Source organism: Rattus norvegicus, chromosome 2, assembly GCF_021556685.1.
Source record: "Rattus norvegicus strain SHRSP/BbbUtx chromosome 2, alternate assembly SHRSP_T2T, whole genome shotgun sequence".
In the NCBI taxonomy this organism is placed as follows: Eukaryota; Metazoa; Chordata; class Mammalia; order Rodentia; family Muridae; genus Rattus; species Rattus norvegicus.
The window spans coordinates 154,596,532-154,624,338 of record NC_141535.1 but is presented as its reverse complement, the minus strand read 5'-3'; the positions used below and the strand labels follow the sequence as shown (position 1 = coordinate 154,624,338).

The following is a 27,807-nucleotide window of genomic DNA, read 5'->3' as shown; positions in this document are numbered from 1 at the left end:
TATGTATGGGGTGCCAGAGGGGCCACAGGGAGCCAGTCTAAGCCCGCTTTGGGGCAGAGGATGGCGAATTTGCTCTGGTGTTATTACTGCTGCAAGGTTCTAACCTAATACTTCACGTTTGTGTTTGGTTGTCTTTACCCTAACGATGAAGCAGCTCTGCACGCCTTGCTCATGACTGATAGAATTGCACCCCCCAATCCCATTTAGTCTCAGCACTGCGATTAAGATGTGTACGTACTGCCACCTATTGGTAAACTTTATAATTACACAAGCTCCAGCTTAGCTTTCCCTTAAAAACAATGCGTGGGGGGGTGGGTGCGGGGGAGGGAGTGGCATGGGGGAGGGGGTATGTCCAGCCTTCCTGACACAGATGAGGAAGCCAATCCCAGAGCTGCAGGGAAGCAGGGCACAGGTTCTGAGATGGCCGTTTCACAGTGGGTTCCAAATCTTGAGTTTGTTCAGAGTTTGGCATGAGGCAGGTGCTCAGTACACGTGAACTACCCCCCTTTCTCCACTTTCTCAAAGCTAGGCAAAGGCACAGAGACTCTTAGAGCCTATGTGACTTTCTGAAGGGACCTTACCCTAACACTGCTCACACATTCACAGCCACCCCTGATGCAGCCAGCTGTCCGAAAGATGACTCACACCACTGACAACTAGTAAGCAGCTGGCCCTTCAGTTGTGCCTGCACTGGCCTCCCTCACAGTTTCTTCATGGATCCTGTGGTACGTTCACGTTTCCCTGTGATCCAGACACACTGAACTGAACAAATCTGTGATATCCGCAGTGTGTCTAAAAAGTAGAATCAAGCAATTTTAACAATAAAATCAAGATCTACGGTTTGGAAGGTGATAGCAAGGACAGTCTGGGGACACATTTTAGTCTCACCCGAGTCTAGGATTATGTAGCATTTCCGAGATATGAATAAAGTCTCACAGAGAAGCGTCTGGCTACTGGAGATAAAGATTGTAAAAATAAAACACAACAGCAAGAAAGAATATCGCAAAACCAAGCTAAAGATGCCCAAGGACAAATATCTTCATTCTGAAGAAAAAATGATTATAAACTCTACAGCTCTGCCCAAAGTGTTTAACGAGGAGCTTCTAACAGCTGGGGGACTTGGAAGAATGCTTCAGGTACAGATTCAGAGCCCCACCTTAGTAGCACAGTAGCCCCATGGGAAACTAGATGGAGTTTGGGTGGATGGGGGTGGGATGGGGCAGGGGGCCTGTAATTCCTTACAGTGGTAATCACCGAGAATGTAACTCACAGGGACAATGTGACATCATAGCCGCTTAAGAAAGGGTTTTAGTAAAGACATCTTCAATGGGCTCCCGCTTCAAGAGGGATTTCTTTGCCTTTAGCCTTTAATCGCATTTTAGGAGGAAGACAGCTCTGGGTGACACTCAACCACATTCCCCAAGCAGAGGCCTGACTGTGGGGTGACAGGGCCACCAGGTCTTCTGAAGGCCTCTGTCTGTGCCATGGAGTCAAAGAACAGATAATCCCCATTCTCGCCTTCCTGCCTGGCAGTGAGCTGTGCAGCTGTCTGCAAGGTTTATTTCCGAAAACTGCACTGCCCTGGGTCTCTGCCCTTTTGCTGCCTCACTTAAATCCTGCAGAGTTCAGTCTTCCTTGGTCTCTCGAGCACAATCCCAAGTAAAAAAAAGATTTTGTTTATGGAAGCTATCATTTCAAAGCTTCTCATTCAGAGTCATTTGATGTTTTAAAAGAAATTTATTTTACTAATGTGTTTACATGAGTCTATCACACACACACACACACACACACACACACACACACACACACACACACACACACACACACAGAGTGCTTGTGGAAACCAGAAGAGGGTATCAGATCCCTTGGAGATGGAGCCACTGGAATCAGATGCTGGGGTCTGAACTCTGGCCTGAGACATCTCTCTAAGTATTTAGTAGAAAAATGCTGGGTAGGTAGTCTATCTTGCTGGTCGATTTTACCTCTGGAAAGTCTAGTTGGTGATTTCCCCAGGAATCTCTTCTTTATGGACCACATGGGATGTCACCCAGCAGAGCTGCCCAGAGCTATGGGCATGAAGCATCCCATCTGGGTCTGGATAGAGGGTTGTTGCTGGAGAAGGCTCAGAACTTCTCACGTCTTCTGGACACATCATGGGAGGGTGATGACTGCTTACGTGGAAGGGCACTGGATGGGGACACTCAGCAGTTGTGTTTTACAGTGAGAAGAACATTTCTTGAGAAAGGGCTGCTCTTGACTTTGTCTGCAGTTATGAGGAACAGGGCTGGGAGGATGGCAGAATGTTCTCGGCTACCAAAGGAGATCTCAAAGCACAGCCAATGGTATACAACTCGGTAAAACACCAACAAAACCAAAACTCTAACCAGCTCTGCACCAGGCAGTGACACCCACAATCCTGACGCACAGGAAACAGGCAGGAAGGTTGAGAGTTGAGGCCATCCTGGGCTGCACATCTAAAGGCTGAGGAACTGGCACAGAGCTCAGTGGTAGAACACTGGCCTATGAGGAGCAAGGCCCTGGATCTGACTGCTGGCACTGAGGGAGAGAGCCCCTTCCTTCCTTCCTCCCTCCCTCCCTTCCTTCCTTCCTTCCTTCCTTCCTTCCTTCCTTCCTTCCTTCCTTCCTTCCTCCCTCCCTCCCTCCCTCCCTCTCTCCCCCTTCCCTCCCTGCCTTTCTCTCTCTCTCTCTCTCTCTCTCTCTCTCTCTCTCTCTCTCTTTCTTTCTTAGCTGCACGTTCCTGAGCCTTTATGAGGCTCACATAAAAATCGTCATGTTTGAAATTCAAATAATATTATATTTTTCAGGGGTTCCTCTGGGTTTTTATTGGATTTTTAAAATTTACATTTCAAGTGTTATTCCCTTTCCTGGTTTTCCCTCCAGAAACCCACTGTCTCCTCCTGCTTCTATGAGGGTACTTCCTCAGCCACCCACCCACTCCCTCACACCTCCCCACCCTGACATTCCCCTACACTGGGGCATTGAGCCTTGACAGGACCAAGGGGCTCTCCTCCCAATGATGCCCGACAAGGCCATCCTCTGCTACATATGTGGCTGGAGCCATGGGTTCATCCCTGTGTACTCTTGAGATGGCGGTTTAGTCCCTCTGAGCTCAGGGAGGTCTGGTTGGTTGATGTTGTTGTTCTTCCTGTGGGGACTCAAACTTCTTCAGCTCCTGCAGTCCTTCCTCTAACTCCTACATTGGGGACCCCATTCTCAGTCCAGTGGTTTGCTGGGAGCATTTGCCTCTGTATTTGTCATGCTCTGGCAGAGTCTCTCAGGAGACAGCTATATCAGGCTCCTTTCCTTCAGATTCTGCTCCACACTTTGTCTCCATATTTCCTCTTGTGAGTATTTTTGTTTCCCTTTATAGGAAGGTCTGAAGCAGCCACACTTTGGCCTTCCTTCTTCTTGAGATTCATGTGGTCTATGAATTGTATCTTGGGTATTCTAAGGTCTTGGGCTAATATCCACTCAGTGAATGCATACCATGTGTGTTCTTTAGTGACTGGGTTACCTCACTCAGGATGACATTTTCTAGTTCCATCCATTTGCCTAATAATTTCATGAAGTCCTTGTTTTTAATAGTTGAGTAGTACTCCACTTTGTAAATGTACCACATTTTCTGTATCCATTCCTCTGTTGAAGGGCATCTGGGTTCTTTCCACCTTCTGGCTATTATAAATAAGGCTGCTATAAACAGAGTGGAGCATGTGTCCTTGTTATACGTTGGAGCATCTTTTGGGTGTATGCCCAAGAGAGGTATAGCTGGGTCCTCAGGTAGTGGAATGTCCAATTTTCTGAGGAACCTCCAGACTGAATTCCAGAGTGGTTGTACCAGCTTGCAATCCCACCAGCAATGGAGGAGTGTTCCTTGTTCTCCACAAAAATACAGAGACAAGACTTGTGTTCTCCAGACAGAAGCAACTTCATGGTTTTAAGTTTGCTGGTGACTTCCAGGAGGGTGGCAAAGATCATAAAGCAGGTTCATGTCCTTCGTGTTAGGCTGGGCTGATTAAAGTCTGGTCTGAGGGCGGCTCTGAGGCCCAGAGTTCCTCCTTGTTTTCTAGTTCTAGAAATGAGACTCTGGCTTAGGCATCAGTGTGTGAACATTTACCATCTTGTGTGTGTGAGCGTGCATGCACGTGCCCATGCTATGTGAGTCTACACCTGGAGGCCAGAGGTGTTCCTCTGTCTCCATCCATTTTATTCTTTTGAGAGACAGGGTCTTTTCTGAAGTTTGTTCAGTGAACTTCAGAATCTACCTGTCTTTGACGCCTCCATGAGACACTGTCGGCTCGCCCAGCTTTAGTGTGGGGACTGGGGAGTTGAACTTGGGTTCTCACGCTTGCACAGCAAGCATCCCCACTCACTGATCCATCTCTCTGACCCACCTTTAAAATTCTTTCAGGATTTCACAATCGTGTGTGCCTTGACTCTGCCATCACATTCTGATGGCTCTCCATGTCAGTTCATCTCAGAGCTCAGAGCCGAAGTCCCAGGAACCCCCGAGAGCTCCGTTTTAATTTACTAAATCCTGTCTGTGTTTGGCACCATACTTTTACAGGGCCCGTGCCTCCTATCATTGTGCGTAATTTCAAGCCAACTGTATGGCCGGGCAGCAGAGCAAGAGGGAACTTCCATAAGCCTATGGCTTTCTAGCTTGCATTGCTCATTAACTGTCCACAGCCACTGTGGCTTGTGAGCCACTGTCCCACGGTGCCATTCATAACTCAACATCCCCAACTCGTTTGTGGCCAAGCTGTTAGAGTACACCCCTCCCACTTATCTGAATGGATCTTTGATGCATTATTCAAAGGTTTTATATATAATGAATAATCACTCACATTTTCCATGCCATTTTTCTGTTTCATATTGATTTCAAAGGGAACAGAGCATAAAATATGGATTGCAACTACCCAAGGGTATGCATAAGTGCATTTCCCTTTCCTGGGACTACGTCATATGAATATGAGAACAACAGTTTGGGGTGAGCCTTAGTTGCACACCGTGTGGGACGGTGCAGGCGAAGAGGACACACTGTTGCTTTGTAGAGAACTGTAAAAGACTTCTGCACCCCACACACTGCCTCCTTCTCTTCCCCCTTACTGTGCCTTGGAGACATTTACCTCAACAACTGCACAAATGCCTGCTGCTGTTTTAAAAAATCACAAGAGAGAACAAGGCTCCTACTTCTCCACATTAGCTATGGAAACACAATGCTGCAGCTTTTCTATTCTATCAAGAGTATGTAAACTTGCTCTGGCTTCGAGGTCTACTCAAGAAACAGGCAGACACTCCATTGGACTTCTAAACATTCTGTCTATGCATCAGGTGCAAATGGTGCTGGTTCAACACATGGCATCATCACACAAAAGCACCACAAATGATTCTTCTAAGCAAGTATGCAGAGAAAATAATTGCTTGATCGTTCCTTCCTTGATCGGTCCTTCCTTCCTTCCTTCCTTCCTTCCTTCCTTCCTTCCTTCCTTCCTTCCCTCCCTCCCTCCCTCCCTCCCTCTCTCCTTCCTTCCAGAATCAGGCAGCATACTTTCTAATTTGCTACAGTCCCACTATGGTCTATTGGTTTTTATTTGAATTAGTTCACTCATTTCCAGTTTTTTGTTGGACCATACAGGCATTTTATGGTGCTTGACCCCTGTTAGTAAAGGCATGGCGGTTGATCAAGGAATTAAAACCGAGGTCTTCCGGCAGGTCACAAATGCCGAAGTGCAAATACACACACTGGAAGGGAACTTGAGAACACTCGGTGCACACTCCCTATATTCCATAAACACCTTTGCTACCTGGATATTACTAAAGTAAGGCGCTGTTCAGGAATGTTAAAGCACAGAGCTTCAGAAGAAAGGAAGTGTGGCTGACAGATGGGGGAACCCAGGACAGAGCCCAGAGGGCCATCCTCCAGAGGTTGTGTGCTCAGAAAAGCTAACTAGTATTTCTAAATGTGCCAAAGAATGGGTTGTCTGATGGGGCAACATGTCACTTTGTGTCTTGATCTTGTCCTGCCCTGACATTTCCTTCTCTCCCTTCCTTCTCCCCCCCCCCCTCTCTCTCCCTCCCTCCCTCTCTGTCTCTCTCTCTCCCTCCTTCTGACCTGGCATTTTAAGAGAAGAGGAAAGAGCACTAAAGGCAGTAGGCCTGTGAATGGCTGTCACAGGATTTCCTTCTCTATATCTGATAACCTCCCCCCCCTTCTGCTCCCACCTCTAAGGCTAGTTCTCAATTCTTCTTTCTGTACATGTTCAAAGCACAGCTGATAGGCTTTCAAGACCTCATGGCCATAGAGTCTCTGTGGCTAAGCAGCCAGTAGATCAGGGCGGCCACCCATGAGCTTTCCTTTGGAGAAGCATCAGCCTGTTTCCTAACCTGGGCTCCAGAGAGCTATAAATACTTGCATTCCCCAGACAGCTGTTGGTTCTCATTCCACCCACATCAGTGCCAATTTCCTTCACTGATGACCACTTCCTGTAATTGAATTTGGAATTACAGGATTTTAATGTCGGCGAAATGTATTTTCAAGAGAAATACTCTTTAGTATGAAGGGAAGGCAAGAATGAGCCCTCTTAGCATAGTAGGCATAAAATAGCTAGATGTCAAATGTGGTCTATTTTTATCTTAATTGAGTTCTGATGATTTCCAAGCAGCCTATGTATGAAATAAAAAGTTGCTGTTTGTGTGCATCTGTATATGCCAGCACTTTACCTACCATACTTAGGAGTGGGGACCTTGCTTTATGCATGAAAAACAAAGCCCCAGACAGGTAAAACTGCACAAAGTCACATGTGTCCTCCCCCAAGAGGCTAGGACACTTTAAGAAGGGAAAAATAAATCCATAAACGAGAATAAAAGAGAAGATGAAAAACAGTCAAAATAAAAACAAAACAAAATAAATATCTGGAAACTGAAGTGCTTAAGAAAAAATGATGAAATATGATGAGTTACTCAGCTAGCAAACACACAGGCATGCACATGAGCACATGTGGCGCATGCACCCGCGCGCGCGCGCACACACACACACGCACGCACGCACGCACGCACGCACGCACGCACATTGGAATAGCTGTGAAAATGGCTGAAATGTCCTGATAATTGTCTTAAGTGAAAAAAAAAGGGTCATAAAGAGTAGCTACAATGTGATTCCAATTTTATACATAAAAATGCATACACAGGGTCAGTGCAATAGCTCGGCAGGAAAGGTCCCCTTCCACTGCACCCCATGAGCTAAGTTCAATTCCCAGGGTTCCCCATGATGGAAAGAACCGACTTCTACAAGTTGTCTTCTTACCTTCACACATGAGCCATAGCACACGTGTGCTCCCCACCCCACAAAAATAGAGAAAATGTAGGCATTTTTTTCAAACGTCTAGGTAAGATGGGAAGAAACATCCTTCTCGATGGAAGGCATTACATTGGCTTTAGACTCGTCTCCCTCAAATGCCTCTGAATTGTCATGTGTGGGCACTTGGCAAGAATTAGAGAAGGCAAAAGAGAGAGGATGGGAGTTGTCGTCAGAGCCTGTGCGCTGGAGGAAAGGTGAGTGGGGCTCAATGTTTGACAGCTGCCATCTGACTCAGACCACATTGAAGCAGAGTGTGACTCACACCTGAGTCAGCCTGGGCTCTGCTTTTGGCTGGCTGCTGTGGAGAGTGGGTGATGAGCCGTGGGCAGCTGGGAACCCACTTACTGGTAGGTAAACAGTTCGTGGACAGGCTCTCCCACTCGGCCCGCCCCCACTCGCCCGGCCCCCACTCATTCTTACTCTTCTCCTTGGGCCTGCAGTAAACCAGAGACCCAGGGAACTGGCAGAAATTTTAACTATGTTTCAAAGCCAGCCATTCTAATTACTCTGATCAGTCCCTGATCTGAAACTTCTCTCCTGCTGACAGCTACTAGAGCTGTGCAGGGTAAAGAAGCAAGCTTTTCTCTGTCAGGTGCCTAAGAGGCTCCTACGAAAATACTGCAGAGAATGTCCGTACTGTGTGTGGTGTGTGTGAGTGTGTGTGTGTGTGTTTGAATAACTGGGTTAGCAGGATTTGTTTGTCTGTCTTTTTTTGTTTGTTTTTGTTTGGTGACTGGATGGAACCCAGAGCCTCACACAAACCAAGCTTGAGCTCCACTCAGCCTCCAAGGTGAATACTTTAAAATTCATGTCCTTTTATACCTTTCAATGTAGAAACATAGTGTTCAAGTACTGAGAAACATTTAGCGGCTGCTTCTTAGGCTTGGTTGCACAGAAGGCTCAGTGATTAAGAGCATGTATTGCTCTTGGAGAGAGAGGACCTAGGTTCTGTTGCCAGCACCCTCCCCGAGAGGTGTCACTGCAAGGGGCTTGGACTGGTGCTAAGGACGGTGTAGGAGATTTCAATTCTGACGGCACAAATTCCAGGAGAGACCTTCACCAATGCATCTCTTGTTTTTCGTGTGTGTGTTTTGCAAGTACTAGAGACATGTATGGTTGCGTCTGTCTGTGACAGGACACTGCACTGCTGTTGCTGTTCCACATGACCTGTACATAATCAAGCCATCAGCTTTCTAGTGTGGAGGGAGACGGGCACCCGAGTCCCTACCCTTAACTGAGAAGCTGACGGGTGATGAAGCTTCCGGGGGAGGGACAGTTGGTTTTGTTATGGGCGTGGCCCAGGTAGGTTAACTATACTCCAATGGACGCCTCCCCCAGCATGAGCATATTGGACTCTGGATTACTGAACAAAAACAGCAAAACACAAATCTGGGAGAGGGTGAGAGGTGGGAGGCAGCCCCAAAAGGAGTTATGGGGAGAAGTAGGGGATGAATATGATCAAAATGATTTGTGTGAAATTCTCAAAGAATGCATAAAACAGCACATTAAAAAGTATATGTCTAAACAAGTCTAAAATGAGTCTCTTAACAACTAAAATCAAAAGTCCAAGTGCCCAGGGGACATGCAATTGCCAGTGTTGTGTTTTCTATAATCAGCACTATATGGAAGCAAATAAAAACATAACAGAAATAACCCCAGCAAACACCAAGGCAGTACAGATGGGGCACACTTCTGAGTCCTTCCCTTGCCGTCTTCACAGGGACCTTTTGAAGAAGGCACAGTTATTATCCCATTCTATAGACCAGGAGGCTGAGGTACACTGATGTTATTAGCAAGTATTACTAAGTGGCAGTCAGGTCCTAAGAGCCTGCTGCTACTTGCCACGCCCTTCTTCCTTCCTAGTGACCGATCCAGGCATGGTGCAGAGGCACTGCTGTGAACGGAGTGAATGGATGTGTCATTTCTTTGTCCTGTGGGATGTTTGAGTGGGATGTGGGAGGATGAATCTGGGGACAGTTGATAAGAGACACCAAAGCCTGCAAGAATGGGGGGCTGATGGAAAGGCATTAAAAGTCTTTCCTTTTAATGGCATTTTTACTGATATTATTTATTTATCTTTCTATTTTACTGCAAATGTCTCATATATCTGAAAAGACACAACAAATTATGGTCAACACCGCCCCCCTCCAGTCTGCTTAAACAACATGGAGGGGTTTGTCTTCTCAGTAAAAGTACCTTCCATGGGTTTCATGCATGTGATCATGTGCAAAAGAACAATCCGAAGGACACGGGAGATCTTTATAAGATTGAATTAAAAGGTGGTGCTGGGTGGAGATGTAGTTCAGTTGAGCTGCTTGGTTGAGAAGAAGCATGAGATTCTGAGCTCAGTGACCAGCACTGAAGGAGAAGGAAGGATGCTGGGAGAACTTGGGACAGCCAGCTCACTCCTGTCAGTGGGCACAGCTTCCAGTAGTGGCGTGGGGCACACCCAAGGCCCAACACATGTGCATGAGCACTGTGTAAAGGGGCTGTAAATTGCACTGATGGTATCACGAGACAATATTAAAGATGACGCAAAATGAAATCTAAATCCTAGAAGCTCATTTAATTAACATTCTGCTGTCCACCGAAGCCATTTTTTTAAATGTAACATGTAGCCCAGTGCCCACCCCCACCGTTTTTCTGCAATAGCTCAGGCAATTGAATTCTCATTGTTGATGAAAAAAATTCATAAGACAGGGTACAGCTGGTTATGCCTTTAGCAAGATGTCAAATTCAGCCTGCACAAAATTAATTGCACCTAATTAAACTGGGGTCATTGGCATTATTGTAAAGCAAGGCTATTTATTAGACAAAGAAAATTTCACAAATACCAATTTACTTTTCTTTTGGATTTGTGAAAGATTAGAACTGCTTACTTAATTAAATTTGTTTTGCTATTTTAATCTTATTACTTCTCAAAAGATCCACTTTAAATCCTGTCTCACTTTGGAAATTGTGTAATATTTTAGAATACGGTCTCCTTGAAACAAGGCATTCAAAACAGAGAGGCTTTCTGTAGGGTAGGAGACGACTGTTCAAAAAGAATTGAAATCGGATGCACAGCCACAGTTTGCTGGGACGCTGGTTCTACCAACGTGAAGAGTTTTTAAAAACAAATGAATAGCATGTATATGAGATCACAGTGAAGTTTCAAAGATGCGTTGTGCAGTACAAATAAGGCATTTTGATGCACTTCTCATTTCAAGGAGGATGCTATAGAGTGAGTCTCACTGCACGAAGCCAGGTCAGCCTCTTTCTTCTCTCAAGCTGGGCTGAATCAGTCACTCCACTTACTTCCAGGAAATTATGCAAAAATTATTACTGTTAGAGTCAAGACCGTGATTCGTTTTCCTGGCAGATGATGCTGGCTCATTTGACACATAAAACACACACACACACACACACACACACACACGCACACACACACACACACGCACGCACACGTAACATGCACACATGCGAGTGCACACAGACATACAGTTCCCGTATTCAAAGCCCTGTGAATCTTGTTTCTTTAAAGCATCCTAGGTTTGCTGTTATGGGTCTAGCTAAGCTGGCCCTGCCTCCTGCTCCCCTCCCACCCAAACACAGAGGAGGTAGCAGGTGTTTGTAATTGGCCTTGCTTCAGCCATTCACCAATAAGCATAGAAGGCCAAGAAAGAAATGAATTTTGATTTGGGGATGGTTGAGATAAGTAAACAGTAATCATTATTCAAAGCAGCTGCTCAAAAACACTCTGGAGAGTTGGTTCTTATCATACAGGCTGGAGGGAAGGATACAGCTCATCCAGGCTACTGGACGGCTCTGCAGGCGTGATAAAGACGATGGTTATCTAGGATGCATTTATACCTATGTACGCTATAGAAAATCCATCTTGGGTTAAGGTAGAAAGAGAGTGAAAGTCAGACTGATCTGGGGCTTCTGTGAAGGAAGGAGAAGGGAGAGGAAGGGAAGTTTTCTTCTCGACGTCGGGTTGGTATGTAATTCATCAATAGAAGCTTTCCTAGATGCCCATCGGTAATGGCTATTCATCTTGTGTCCCCACAGTAGCTAGGCCTCTTCCTATCTCCTCAGCACTAACCTGAGAATGTGGGAGCAGAACAACAACTGATCATTACTGTGACCAAGGAAAAATGTGCAGGGAAGCAAGCACTGTACCAGAAGTAACAGAAAAGCTGGAAGTGATGGCAAGTCTGCACATCCAGCACTCAGTAGGACTGCAGCAGGAGGGCTGGAAGGTGAAGGCCAGTCTTCGCTATGCAGCAAGATCCACTCCACACCCTGAATATGACTAAACCTAGTATATTTCTTGGAAATCTCATTTCAAAAAAAATAGATAATCCATTTTTTCTTATTTCCTACTAAGCAGTTAAGACCTTTTTCCAAACGATAAAAGAATGACAAAGATCATACCGTCTCAGTTTAAGAAGGTGATTATGTCTGGATTACCAAATTTTGTAGGAAAATGTGACACTCCATGTAGGCCACACTCCAGTACACATCAGGTCTAATGAGCTGTGTTATGCGGCCATATTCAACGTTCTTTGGCTATAGTATTAAGCATAAAACGTCTTTATGGGATTATGGTAAGCCTAGCTTACATTAACAGCTTACCACTTAAAAAAAAAAAGAAAACTGCTTTAAGGGAGATAACACCATCCAGAAAACCTCAGCAGGGCCGCTACCCAGTGGAGCACATTAAAGTTGACCTTGAAGGCACGGCTGACACACTCAGACTCTCACATGCCTTCCCATCTCTTACATACTGGTTATGACTAATTTTTTTTCTTTTGCAGGTAAATTCACATCCTTTAAAGAGCATGAAAGGCGTCAGATTAGGTTTCCAAAGATTTCCATTTATAAGTAGTCCCGGCCTTAAAAACCAAGCTGACAATTTCAGAATCCAATATTGGCGGGGCGTTTTTGGATGGGGTCTCACTTGGTCACCCCAGCTTGCCTGGTGCCTCGTATACTGGCCTCAAACTTACTCTTCCTTCTGCCTCAGTCTTCTCTGTGCTGGGCCTGTGATACCAGGCCTTGTTCTGTCAATTAATCTTATACGCTGTAGTCCACTTCATATCGAGGACTGAGCTCTTCGGGGTAGTGGACTCACAACAGGTCTATCTGGTTCTGGATGTTTGGCTAACCCAACACACCTGCTCTTGTACCTTCTGGTACTGTTCTGCTGAGCTGACATCTTCAAATACTTCTGTAAGAGGCAAGGTATTTCCCGCTCTGTGAAACACTTTTGGAATGACTGGTAGTGGTCTGGGCAGGTTTCATGGGGGTGGGAGGGAGATGCAGAAGGTAACCAGCATGCCTTCTAAACATGTATGAAATTAACAGAGAACAAAATGAATCAATAAAAACACTTACAAAGAAAATTTACATTCCTAATAGCCTTAATGACCACAGGCTATATAACAGGGATATATAACTGAGCTTTCCTGGAGACCCTCCCAGCCCCTGACACTACATTATGGCTAATGAGGACAAGGATGGTCAATCACAACAGATTTTCTATTTACAAGATAAAGTGATGTTTCTTAGAAACATTTAGGATCCTTATTAAATATCATCTCGAGTGAAATTAGAAAAGTCATGGTGTTCTCACAGATGATGAGCTCATCCCAGAACAGAGATGAGCCCATCTGAAAGAACAGGCTATAAATACTCTCTCCGAGACAAGCCAACAAGTGCAGCTTGTTATATGCTACTGGGAAGCACATTCGTGTTTGGATAGCTGTCTCCAGGGGAAGAGGACTCGGTGCTTTTCCAATTTGGCTCTGCTCTAAGTCTCAAGAGGCCCTGGGAAATGGAGAGAGGCACCAAAGGGTAAGGAGGGCAGAAAAGGGATGAGGGAAGAATTTTCTGGGAACCCCAATTCCCGACCCTCAGTACCACTCAATTGGAGAAGGGCCGTTTGGTTTTACATATAGGGTTTTGGGTATGGTGGTGTACTGCTTTAATTCCAGCACTCAAGAGGCAGAAGCAAGCTGGCCTTTGTGAGTTTGTGGCTAGCCTGGTCTACATATTGAGCCCCAGGCCAGCCAGAACTACACAGTAAGGCCCTGTCTCAAAAACAAAAACAGAAAAAGGAAACCAAAACAAGACAGATACTGAAAACCTCCATGAGACTTAAGCATGACGTAGTGGACACTACTATCTACCCGCTCTTAGGAAATCCTCCTGACATCTGTGACAGGAAGACAGACACACAGGAAAAAGAAACAACAGCACAAGAGTCTGAAAACCTTACGATGGTAGGGGAGGAGCACGGATGGATATTGCAAATCCTGGAAATACTCAGGGAGAAGAGAAGAGCAAAGCACAGACTCAGTTCTTGAAAGGGCCATCTAGACCAGCTCTCTGCCTGGCTCATCTCTGGCCTAGAAGAATCAGGAAGTTTATTTTCAAATCACAAGTGCTCTAGACTGGAGTACCTAGACATACACTAAACTTCCAAACACTCCCAAAGGTTCCCTTCCGAGGGTCATCAGACACTACCAGACAGCCTAACAACCCCTCACGGCGAGGTTCGATGGTTCTTTTCTATTGTAAGCTACCGACCAAGAAAAAAAGACTAGATGCTTCCGGTTGATTGCATACCGGTGAAGGAGTGCGCCAGTTTGGTTAGCTCCATCCTGAAGAGCCTGACTCATTTGTTCAACAATGTTCAGAGACTTGACCTCGCTTCATGTGGTTGCCTTGGTAACGAATTCTACAAAGACTTGTTTCCCAATAACTTACATTTGGGTGCTGGCAAAAGACAAAGAACAGATTTAAAGACATTCTATAAATGCCTTAATAAGGGTAATGGGTCTAAAGAGAAAACCATGTGAAGGTAAGTGGGTGAACAGGATAAAAGAGGAAGTGATAGGAGCGTGGGCGTTTATTTGTAATAAAGTGGCCTGGGAAGGTCTCTCTGAGGAGATGATATATGTCAAAACAACCTAGCCCACAATGTAAGGCAGCAAAATAGCTGTTATTATCTTATACTTAATTATTGCCAGATGGAAAGCAAAAGAAAAAAATCATGGGAAATAGGAAGCTCAGTAAAAACTATCTGAGGCAATCAAAATAAAACTTAAAGGTTTCAATGAAATTAAATATGCTAACAAGTCTTAAAGTGTAGAGAAAATAGAGAAATACCTAGAAAAACACATCTCATTAGAATTGACTCAAGAAAGACGAAAGAAGCAGGTATGGTCAGGTAGCTCTTAAGGAGTAGAAGCAGTTTTGAAACAGATGCATAAATACCAGACCAATGCAGGTGACTTCACAGAAGCGGATCATCACAATATTACGTCGACATTTTGGGGCATAATATGAAATATAAGTCCTCACCCATTTTTAAGCCAGCATAATTCTAAAAGCAGACAAAATATTATAATACTATGAGAGACCCATGCCAATTATGAATATACCTGTAACAATCTTAAGCAAGATATTAAAAATAAAGAATATGGCCCCCAGTTGACGGATGGGGCCACCCACCCATCTCAAAATTTCTAACCCAGAAATGTTCCTGTCCAAAGGAAAGACAGGGACAAAAAATGGACTGAAGGAAAAGCCATCCAGAGACTGCCCCATCTAGGGATTCATCTCATCTGCAGACACCAGACCCTGACGACTACGCTATTGCTGATGCTAAGAAGCGCCTGCTGAGAGGAGCCTGGTATGGCTGTTCCCTGAGAGGTTCTGCCAGCACCTGACTAAGTCAGATGTAGATACATACTCACAGCCAACCATCGGACTGAGCCTGGGGACCCCAATGGAAGAGCTAGGGGAAGGACTGAAGGAGCTGAAGGGGATGGCAACCCCAAAGGAAGAACAATATCAATAACCAGTCCACCCAGAGACTGAACCACCAACCAAAGAGTATACATGGAGGGGTCCATGGATCCAGATGTGTGTGTGTGTGTGTGTGTGTGTGTGTGTGTGTGTGTGTGTGTATGGTAGAGGATGGCCTTATCTGACATCAATGGGAGGGGAGGCCCTTGGTCCTGTGGAGGTTTGATGCCCCAGCATAGGGAGATGCTAGAGTGGTGAGGTGGGAGTGGGTGAGTGAGTGAGTAGAGGACCACCCTCATAGAGGCAAAGGGGAGGGAGAAAGGAGGATGGGATGGGGAGGTTGTGGAGGGGTAACCAGGAAGGAGGATATCACCTGAAATGCAAATGAATAAAATGATTAATAAGAAATAAAAATTAAAAAATGAAAAGAGATAATTTACCTCACCTTGCTTTGGTTTTCAGGATATGCAAGGATAATTCAACATTCTGAAAATCTCTAATGTACTGCACTGATTCATTAAAAGAACAAGATAATGTGACAAAGTTATTCTAGCAATGAAGAAAAAAATCATGTGATGGAATTAAAGGTCCACTTAAGATCAAAGTTCTCTGTAAATTATTAATAGAAGGGAACACTCCTAATTCTGTAAATGACTAGATAAGACATATAATTAGCACCACTCCAAACAGGGAAGTTGTAGAAATAGCCCACTCAGTCTGAGAAATGAGCTAAGGGTTCTAACCACTGTGATTTCTAATCTTCACTGTCTTCAAATTCAAAGGAAACAGGCAGAAATCAGAAGCATGGGATTGGAAAGAAACAAATCAAGCCGCTGTACTTTGCAGATTATATTATTGTTTAAAAGTCTCAAAAGACCCAGGCGCGATGGTGCATGCCTTTAATCCTGGCACCTGGGAGGCAGGGGCAGGAGGAACTGTGAGAGTTCCAGGACAGCCAAGGCTACATGGAGAATAGAGAAACTGTGTCAAAAAAACCTCAAATAATCTTTGGTACTCCGTAGACAACTCTAAGAAACCACAGAGGTAATATCAGCAATGGTAAAGTGGGTGTAAGGCCCGCTGGCTATGTAAGTACAGCATTGTCTACCATGCATGAACACTGGGTTTGAACCCCCATACAGGAAGGGGTTACAGGGGCTTAGATAGTTGCATTTTTCTTCAGCAGCAACTAACAAGGAAGCTTTACTAAAGAGAATTTAAGGTGTCAGAACAGAAAGCATCTATTAATAAGTATATCAAAACATGTGTAGCATCTCTAAATGGAAAGACACAAATCCTTAGTTTTAAAAAGACTTAATAAGTGGAAAGACAGACTATGTTTATGGATGAGGAGATTTCAAACTATAAAACTGTAATTCTTCCTGAATTGATCTATACATAGGTTCAGTGAGGATCTTTTAAAAAAGAATCCATGAAAAGTATTTTGCTGAACTTGATTAGATGATTTAAATTTACATGGAGGAATAAAGAACCGTGAAGTAGTCGCCCATTGTGTAAAAGTGTTTATTTTCTTGTTTTCTGATAGAAAAAGATTAAAGAGAGTTGACTATCCAAACATTGTGATGTATTTTGAATCTATAATAATAAAAATTATAGTTTTGGAGCAAGAGTGGAAACAATGAAATAAACAAGTGAACAAAATATTCCCATGGTTGTAGAGCAGGAGACAGTGTGATCTATGGGATTAGCGAGTGACGGGTGGGTCAGTCATCAAGCAGAGGAAAGTGGTTGCTCTACGGTGAAGAAGACAGTCCTTTCCCTATAATTTATAAAGCTATCAACTGAGTCGCCTTCTAAAATTCCAACACTTTTAACTCTTGGTAAGACTAGCAAATATCAATTGGACTATGGGATAAAAAAAGTTTGAGTTTGGTCTCTGAGGCTGGCCTTAAACTTGCTATCTAATCAAAGTGGGCCTTGAGCTCTTGCTCCTTCTGTCTACACCTCCTGTGGGCTGGGGTTACAGGCAAGTGCCAACAGACCCAGTTAGGTAAGATTTTGCACACAAAATTACATGCAACACTGACCAGAAACAAACAAACAAACAAACAAACAAACAAACAGAATTACCTGTATTAAATCAAGACGTATGATCACAAAACACATAAGAAAATGAGAAGCGAGTTACAAGCAGGCAGAAGATGTTTGCAATGTGTATTTGGGATTCCTGATGTGAACTAATATTGTACTTAAGTAACCTGGATATGGAAAGGCACACACATAAGGAGGAGGAGGAAGAGGAAGAGGGAAACCAGAAATTTGAAATAAGACACAAACAGACATCTCACAAGAGGAAATGCAACTGTTAATAAACACAGTGATATGCCGTCATGTTCCTAATCAGTCAACAAATAGCTTTTAAAGGCTGTACCGACTGACGAAAGGTCTCAGAGCCACAGGTCGCAGAGGAGACGCTGTTGGAAGGACAGTATTCTCCATCAACCATACTGGCTATGGTTGGCATTGTCCTGTTAGTGCAAACACTCATGTATTTTTCTCCTAAGCTCACCCTCATTCACACACATGTCTGCAGAAGACATGGACAAGAGGGTTATGAACAGCGATGTGACACCAGCAAGTATTCTAAAACATTCACGCCCATCATTACAAAACTGGCTATAGAAACTACTGTAGTCACTTAGTAGAGAATAAAGGGGAAGCCGTTCACGCATGCACAGTGAGTACAAAGAGTCAGTTCCTATTTACCTTAAACAGTAATATGTCTCAAGTAAGGGAAGCATGCTATGTGAGTATACTGGCTGGTTCCTTGTCAACTTGACACAAGCTATAGTCACCAGAGAGGAAGGAGCCTTAGTTGAGAAAATGCCTCCATGAGACATTAAGATGTTTTCTCAATTAGTGATCAATTGGGGTGGGCGGTCCATTATGGGTGGTACCAACCCTGGGCTGGTAGTGCTGGATTTTATAAGAAAGCAGGCTGAGCCAGTCATGGAGAACAAGCCAGTAACACCTCTCCATGGCCTCTGCATCAGTTCCTTCCTCCAGGTTCCTGACCTGTGTGAGTTCCTGTCCTGACTTCCTTTGGTGATAAATAGCAGTGTGGAAGTGTATGCTGAATAAACCCTTTCCTCCCCAGCTTTTAGGTCATGGTGTTTTGTTACAGCAACAGAAACTCTAACTAAGACAACAGGTCAGGCGGACTAGTATGGGATCTTAAGACCACACACACTAGATTGTTAACTGATCTTAAACTATGCTGTAACTAAAAGGGGAGAATGAAAAGAGAGATAGGTAGGCAGGTTTGTGGGCAGGACGTGATAAAAATAGACCCCAGCTTTTGGAGTTGCAACAATAGATGGTTATTTGAAATAAAATCTGAGAATATCAGCATTCAATTTAGAGATATGTAGATAAATACCCGAGGCGGCAGCAAGGAGCTAAACTGTCCTGCTTCTAGAAAGCAGAGCAATAATGTAGGGGCTTGCGTGCATACCCCTCACACAGACACACATTTTATATATATAAATAAATAATACAGTTTTGTACACTATAAGAGTAGGGGGCTCAAGGAATGATGAATATGATTTCTGCCACCTTCATATATATATATACATATATATATATGTGTGTGTGTATGCAAACACTCATGTCAAATATCTGACATATATCATGAACACATTGAATACATCTGATAAGAACACATAAGTATGAGTTTACAAACAAGGCCTACCCCTTTGTACCAAACGGAAGTGACATGGTTGAAAAGACACATGGAGCTCCTCGATATGATATTCTGGCCCCTTTGGGGCATAGCAGGAGGCACTAGCTAAATCTGTAAGGCCATACATACACAGTGGTCCAATCTCCTCATTTCACATTCAGGAAAAAACCAAACAATCATTCTCCTAATGCAAAGTAGATTGAGACAAAGCTGCAGGTCTGTCTCTAGGCCAGAAAACCTTCTCCCATAGCCACGAGGAGGTGAAAGGCCGGTGGGCAGACCGACTTGCTGGTTCCCAGGGGAATCCTGTGGGAGGATCCTGCTACCCAGCTAAGGCTGTGATGCTGTAACGTTCCATGGGCGAACCAGCGCTTGCCTTCCTCCCGGCGCACCCACTCACTGTCCTCTTCGAAACTATGCACTTGTGTGAGCGTGTGTCTGCCCTCTGGTCTCTAAGGACCAGACAAGGCTTCTTAGAATCAGACAGGGCGGGATTAGGTGGGTAGTGGGTATCAGGTTGCTCACTGTGGACCTCACAGACAGAGATAGGATAGGAATCCGACGGAATGAAAGCATGGGTATTATCATTTGCTGCTAGGACTCGGCTTAGTGTTGTCAACATAGGCGGTATTTCCAGAGGGTGTGTTCGCTTTAAGCTCAAAAGATAAAGAAACAGGCACGGTAGGGGATGGGACAGAGGGTAAGAGGAGAGCTGATGGGTGTGCAGTTGCCTCTTCGTGAAAACAATGTTCTACGTGCCTCCACCAGTCACTAGGAGTGGGGTGGCTCTGAAAGGCATCTCTACTTCCATTAGGCAATGTAGCCCGCAGAACGGTGGGACGGTCATCAGGTAGCAGCGGCATAGAAACGTGAGACTCCAAGCTCAGCTGAGACCCTCTGAATCAGAACCGTAATTCCCCAAGTGACATATAAGCATGTTAAAGGTTGAGAAGCCTTCTCTGTTCTCCTGGAAAAATTGCAGGCTTTACATATTTTATTTGGAATAAAAAGCTATGCAAACTACCAATAATACCTTGAAATAAACAATGGTAAGGGAGTAATGATATCCTAAAACAATGGCTCTCAAGTTCCTAGTGTGGCTCTTTAATACAGTCCTCAGGATGTGCTGACTCCCCAACCATAAAATTATTCTTGTTGTCACTTCATAAAATAGAATGTAAATAGATGATATACCGGGGATGTGTGACCTCTGTGAAAGGGTCACTTGACCACCAGAAGGGTCTTGACCGATGGGTTGAGAACCATTATCCTAAAATAAAGACCAAGAGAAACTACCTGGCAGACAATCTAGTAATAAACACAGAATGATCAAAGTGAGAATTACAGTTCTCACATACTGGTATTCATTGCCATTAAACTTATTACAGGCTGCTTCTGAGTGCTCTGGGGCTGCTTAATGGGGAATCTGGTGGTCTGCACATGTATAAGGCATCAGCTGCTTAGGCCCGTGGCCTGGCCAGACCATGAATCCAGTGTTCTGTCCAAAGATAAAGGAAATATAAAAATGTGACCTCAGGTGGCTAAGCATTGGGCCACAGCAACAGTCACCAGTGAAAATAACCCAACGTACATGTGGGGAAGGATTGGCTGAAACCCCAAAGTAACCTTCGAAGACATAGGCTGTCGTTCACAGACACACAGGCACCACGTGGTATCCACCAGAGAGTGAACTCGAAAGCACGCTCACCTCGAGGAAAGGCTTGGCTTCCCGCTTTTGCTGCAGCTGGTATAGATTCCGGGGCCATCGTCAAAGAAGCTTCCGAGTGCCAACTTCTGTCTGATAGACTCTCTCTCATTCTTCTGTGCCTAAAATGTCAAGGGGGGGAAAAAGGTGCCAATCAGTGGGCAGATACAACACAAACATGGGCAGTCTACCTTGCTGAGTAAGTTTCTTGAAATGGAACATTAGATAGATAGATAGATAGATAGATAGATAGATAGATAGATAGATAGATAGATAGATAGATAGATATGGGCTGAAGTCCAGAGATATTTCAATTATTAAAAGCTGAAATAAAATCAGTCTCTTATGGCTCTAATTCCAGTCCTTTGGTGCTTCCCCCACCCCAAATTGAGGCACCCACCGTGATGCCAGTCCATCTTCATGGGGCTGGGAGGAGCACGTTTGTAATGTTCATCCCTCTCACCCGACAGTCATGCTGGCTAATGATTTCTCCTAAATTTAATCACTTTGCTTTGCCCCAGGTCTTTGGCCCGCCCCCTCGGCAGCAAGAACAATAACGCATTCAGCTGTGTACACTGGATTTCAGGAGCTGGCTGATGCCGCTTGGTTCGGCCCAGAGCCAAGGAGACCGATACCACAGTCTGCCTGCTTTGGGCTTACAGTCTTGCTGGGGAGGATGGCTTCCATTTGCCTCCTCATTCCAGTATACATGAGCAAGAATATAAGGCCTGTGATGACTGGAGAGTTGTAATTGGCCTCATCGGTCTCACATTTTGATTCGAAGTGTGCATAGTAAAAAGACTTGAGCTACGCTATTCTGACCATTTGGGTATGTTTACAATACTCAGCTTCCCATTAAAAACCCAATAAAAACTCACCCGACTGAACTTTTAGGCCCTTTAAACAACAGGGTAGAAGATTAGAAATGATTTCCTTAGTTAAATATAAAACCACTACAAAACCAACCAGAAAGCCTTGCCTGAGAAGATTTTGGGGAGGGGGGGTTCTTTCTTTGTGGGATGAAAAGGTTATGAGTGGGGCCATTTTGTGTGCTGAGCAGGCTCTTAAGGCGACCTCTGTCTGCTCACAGAGCTTAGCGATGCTAGTGTTCCCCCCTACAGAAGGTTCTAGAGTCACGCCTGGGCTCTCCTGTGTCAGAAAGACCCAGTACATCCAGTTGGAAGGATGGGCTGACAAATGACTTACTTCATTCCCATCTGTAAGACAGGATAAGGACTCCTCTGTCTCCCAGCACACTCAGGTCACACGTGGCTGTCTGCATTTCAATCTAACAATTGGTTAATTAAAATTTAAATTTAGTTCCTCAGTCAACCTGGCCTCATTTCAGGAACTCCAAAGCCATCCGGGATGAGTGTGGGATGAGTGTGGATATCCCATTCGACAGCACAGTCGAATATGATAATGCTTCAACAAGCTGTGTTAAAAGGAACTAGGGTTTTTAAAGTACACATTGTGGGGTGCTAGATCCAGACAATTTCAGAAGGTTCGAAAACTTGTTATTCAGAGAAAGCTCTCCGCTCTCCTCTCTCCTCTAACCCTTTTAAATTCTTGAATACCATAAGCATTATAATTTACACTTAGTAATGATATCTATCTATATAGCCAGTCATTGCCTTGCACCTCCATTTTGGCACATCCCAAGGAGATTTTGTGTGTGTGTGTGTGTGTGTGTGTGTGTGTGTGTGAATGCATACAATACAGTCACAAAGTGGGAGACTGTTTTTATACAGATATTTCTACAGGAACGATGCTGATGTCATTCTGTGTGTTGTCCTGCAACACTGAGCACTAAGAAAGTCTCTATGAGGTGGCCAAGGAAAGCAGGCGTGCCTTTCGCTCGGCTAACCACTCACAGGTGTAGTGCTGGCACCTCCAGCAAGGCCTACCACCCTGTTACACACAGGCCAACCTTGTGAAACCCACCCCACACCCATCCGTCAGTGAGCCCATGTCTCAACCACGAATTCTCGACAGTCTAAAAACTGTGAAGTAGAACTGAGTATTTAAATAAAAACCAGGAGATAGTGTGAGTGTTCGTGATTAATGGTCAACAAATTGCTGGTCCAACATGGTTCCAGGTCTGGAAGGGCAACAGCCATCTTCGCTGGGCTGTGTGAACACCCCCTCGGTTTCTTTTCAGTTCTTTCTGGAATACAGAGTGCTACCAATTTTGGTGTTGGGAGAGCACTAAAAAGCCATTTTCCTCTTCTGTTTTCCTTTCTGGATCTTACTGAGCAGAATAAGGAAAAATGAAGAGAATATAAATGTTACCGACGATCCTGTTACTTAGATCACTGCTGACAGTGTATTTCCTCCTAGTTTTTTTTTCCTAATTGTGCGTACACTGAAAATTTCCCATGTAAGCACTTCATAGTCTCCAAGAACACACTTTGAATGACTGCTACTCGTCCCACCCTATGGCATTTCCTCCCACAGTTAGCCATTTGGGGTTGTGTCAAACTAAAAATAACATCTTTACATGAACCCCTGCCCACACGTCTGATGATTGCCCAGGGATGAGTCCCTGGAAGTGGGCTTGCCAGATCCGCTGTGTGCGAACATTTGCTGAAGCTCTTGACACATCACGTCCCAGCGCTCCAAAGAGAAGCTGTTCCTGTCACATGCCCACCAGCAATGCCAGGTCGGCTTCTGCTGCAGCATTCCCGCTAACCGGAAGCACTTCTGTTGTCTTCAGTTTGATAGGCAGGCGTAGTCCCGTAGCTCAGTTCCTTCCATTTATCAGCAAGAATAAATGTTTAAAGTATTTATGCTACTGTGTTTTTCTTTCCCCCGAATTACTTGTTCCTAAGTTTGTTTATTTTTCTGCAGAGATCTGACAGTTTATATTTTGCTATATTAAGGGAATTTGACCTCTTGACTTTTAGCTGTGTGCAGTTGGTTCAGTCAGTGTCTTGCCTTCTCTGTCACATTGCTGGTGGCTTTTGTGCATGGAAGCCTCTTTTCGGTTCAGAATGGAGAAGGATCTCTATTCACTGAAGAGTTAACTGAGAGGGTTCAGAGCGGCTGGCTGATGGTAACGGAGCCAGCAATGATGGTGACATCGCGGTCAATCCTCCAATAACTGTTCTGACGATGAGAAACGGGGCATAACAACAGGTCAGCCTATTGGTGTGGAGAGGAATAATGGCTTGCGTAGACGCTTTCTGGTCCCATATCTTTCTTCTCTTCTACACCGAGGGAAAAGAGTGTGCAGACTAAAAATACTAACAGTGGGCACTACGGCGAAGACACATTGTGAAACTAGAGGTATGGGTCAATTTCTTCTCTGACATGGACATGATGCTTTCCCACAAAAGCACCCAACACCAGCACCCCAAAAAGCAGATCAGGCATCACCACAGACCAACTGTGAACAGAGACATCTGCGAACACTGCAGCGCAGAGCATAGATGACCACAGAGCAACCATACTTAGAGACATTTACAAACATCTTGGCGGTCACTATCCTAGTCACCACAGCTCAGCCCTCCTTTTGGAACATCTGATTCCAAGTGTTGTAAGTACCACAGCTCCGCTAACCAGCAAAGCAGGGATCTCTCGTTCTCTGAGGAGTTCTATCCGCAGGCCAATGGGACACCACAACTTCAAAAGCTGGAGATGAAGCCTTTGGAGAAAGGGAAAGGCTAATGCAAAATGACGCCATCTGGATGCGGTATGGCCAGCAGAGCCATGTCCACTACTAAAAAGCCTTGGGAAACACTCTCATAAAACAAAATGTCTAGAATCGACATTGCTAGTAAAAAGCGAAAGAGCAACTGAGGAATAGTGGCTCATGGCCCCCAGGATAGAAAAGCTGTGCAAAACCAAGGTGGAAGTGAAACTGTGTTTACGTACTGATGCCTAGTCCGCCTCGGGCAGTTTGTGATGGCATCCGTACCTCCCTCCACATACTGAGTCCAGGCAGATATCACAGTGGCCATCAAGGGTGTTGTGCAAGCTACAGGCATCTCACAGGCCACAGAGACTACACACACAACACTCCTTTCCTGGGGGTGAAACTGCTCTACTGCAATCCCCCAAATGTGGAAGAAGAATACTTCCTAAAGGAAAGCGCAGGGTGTTCTGCTTGGGTAGACACTGTCTGTTTGAAATCCGTCTGTCTCCAGGTCCTTCCTACATGGTTTTCAGGACACAGGACAAGCCCACCCCTCATATTAATACAGTTACATCATCCCTGCACTTCTGGGTCCTTCCTGCTCACTTCTGGGCCATACTACTTTGTTTGCAGCATCATGGCGTCTCTGAGGCAGGGCTACTTGTCATTTCACATAATAATCTGCGCAGAGATCTATACAGGAAGGCTTGGGCAGCTCTTACATTTCTAAAGTATACTTAACCGGCACACAGTGTTTCTGTGGAGATACATCTGTGAGGCATAAGGAACACTCTTTGGGGAACAACATCCTAGCCCTAATTATAAAGTCAGTGGTGTTCAGGACCATACCAGGGGCTTCCTCCTCGTAATTCATGCACATGATATAACCAGAGCCAGCCAGAAAGGCTTGTCAGACCAAGAGGAACTTAACCTCCTCCATGATTACATACATTTAAAGAATCTCTGCCTAAAATAATCCCAGGCCCTAATTGATGAGAAGTGCACAGAAGTGCTGTGGAGTGAAGTGACTGGTGGTGGAGAGATGGCTCCACAGGTAGGGGTCCTGACTGCCCACGAGCCTGACTGCCCTTCCTTCGGCTTCCATGCTACTACAAACAGAAGGAACCGCTTGCAAAAGCAATGAAGTTAATGCAGTCGGTTCCCTATCCAGAGGTTTCAGATCAGAGACTCAACAGGAAGTGCTTGGAGGGACTCTGTCTGGACTAATCATGTCCACATACTCCATTTTTGTTATTCCCTAAACAACATGATGGCAAGGTATCCATACTGCACCAAATATGGCAAATAAAGTATACAAACTCTGTACTACTTTATGTTGGAGACTGGGTTATTTATAGATTTTGCTCTTTCTATCTGTGTCTTTGTCTCTGTGTTTCTGCTTCTGTCTGTCTCTGTCTGTCTCTCTGTCTCTGTCTCTGTCTCTCTCTCTCTCTCTCTGTGTGTGTGTGTGTGTGTGTGTGTGTGTGTGTGTGTCTTGGAAGCAGTGTCTCACAGATACTAAGAGATGACTATGCTTTCTACAAAGCTAACAAGGAAAATGGCATTCACAGAGGAAGAACTTGCTAAGGACTTGTGGCTGCATTGTCTCGGGAGTCATTGGTCTCCCTCAATTAGTGGAACTCATAGTTCCAGGAGCTGCCGAGACATCAGTTTGTCAAGTAGAGACTGTGCGTGTGTACAGGCACACACAGATGCTCTCTGTAGATGCCACACTGCTCTGTAGATGTAGGTGACACATTTCTTTGAGTCAGTAGTTTCCCCTGCTCGAATGTGCATGGCCATCACCCAGAGGGCCTGCGAAAGCACAGGTCATGCTTCTGTGCTTGAGATCTGGGCTGGGGCTGAGAGTGTACATGCCTAACCAGCTTCCAGATGCTGCTGTTCGAAGCAGAGTTAACTCCCCTTCCCCCATGCCCACATTTGTTCCATGTAGCCTGTCCAGCCTCTGCAGCCAGGGGCCCTGGGAGGATGCCTGTTTTGTAGCAATTAATGATCTTCCCGACCCAGTGCAATCTATCACCTAGCGATACCTGGTTCACCACCTTAGCATCCACCAGAGAGCCCAACTGGGATTCTGAAGCTCCCTGTGGAAATGCGCTCTTCCTCCAGGAAATGGTGGTCACTTGTTTCTCTCCTCTGCTTGGAAGACAGCTGGCCTCTAATAACTGTAGGCAACTCTCCAGTGTGGGCGAGGCTGAGGCTTTTAAACATCAGGAAGCAGACGTATGGAATGTATTTGTTCAGTGGCAAATTTCACTGACTTTCTTTTAAATTAAACGGCAGAAAGAGAACTCGGGTATATTGATGGTGCTCCTTAATTATTTCCGTGCTGAGATAAACCATGGATTTGTAACAAGGTCAGAATAGGAAAATAGTAGTCTATGAGAGGAGAAATGGAATACTTTTGAATGTCAAGTGCATAAATACCTGTATACTGCAGGTCATTTCAAATTCAGGATTTAATTTTATTCCTTGGGAAGTGCTTTTACATTCTGGGTGGATATTGCAGTTAGATGGTACTGGGTCTTTCCACTGTATGGCTGAATGGATATTAAGCCTGGACACTTTCTTTTTCATTTAGTATTTCTGACATTTAGAACCTTACACTAAACACTGTACAAAAAGGTTATGATGAGATATCAGACAAAGGTTTCCTGAATTGCCTTTGAAATTTCAGGACCACTACTTGGGAAAGCTGGCCTTGAATATCTAATATCCAGATGGGGTATCATGGGGAAAGGTTCATCTGTTTTACCTGAGAATGGCGGACATCAAAAGCACGGGGCTTCTAGTTTATAGGATGAAGTGTTTGTACTAGTGTAGTCACGACCGTGGTTTTGAGCAGTGCTGTTGACTGCTTCTCATGCCATGAGGCCAACACATGCTGCTGTGAAGGGCTCTGATATCAGAGTATTCCGATGGCTAAGGACTAGAACAAAGACCTAGCAATAGGTCAGTCGTCACTTCGATCAGGAAATTTGGTGATGGGTGAAAAGGCTCAACTGTCAAGCCTGACTGCTAGAAGCCTGTAAGCGAAACCCTAACGAGATGCAGTTGGCTTTCTACCCTCAGATCAGCATGTCCCAAAGCTGTTGGGGGCAGCCTGTGCTCACTTAGAGTTCTCAAACGATTGCGTGCACAAACATCTTCTGTACACTAGACAGTGTTATCTGGCAACTCTATTTTTAACAGGTGTGGATTTAGATGCCTGTAAGTCCCATCATGGTAATCCGGTATCATTGTCAGGAACAGAACACTCCAAAACGCTGCCTAGGTATGATATGGCCCTCATCAATTGGCAGGAAAATGATGTCTTCAACCCACTAGCTGTATGGATTAGGATCTGGGAGAGTTGGAGACAGACAGACAATCTGACATGAGGGTAGGACAGGAGCTGGGCCTGAGGATACAGGTAGACACTGACACTACTTCAGGTTACAGAAACTTTATGAGCCTTGGCTTGTTTTGTATTTTAAGGAGAGATATCTGTTTTTCACGTTTAAACAAGCAAGCATAGAAAGTGCTCGCCATGCTGTCTGACACAGAGAGAACACGATAGCTGATAG

The 27,807-nt window shown here is 44.8% G+C and overlaps 1 protein-coding gene across 12 annotated transcripts in view; it reads right to left on the bottom strand.

The window, feature by feature from the left end:
- Schip1 (schwannomin interacting protein 1) overlaps positions 1-27,807 on the bottom strand; it is a 775,862-nt gene that overhangs the window by 10,678 nt on the left and 737,377 nt on the right. For 11 of the 12 annotated variants that reach the window (XM_087619480.1, XM_087619478.1, NM_001100666.1 and 8 more), the window contains 1 exon segment: positions 20,587-20,705. In XM_087619480.1, the coding sequence (XP_087475606.1) occupies positions 20,587-20,705 (119 nt within the window). 12 annotated transcript variants of the gene reach the window in all.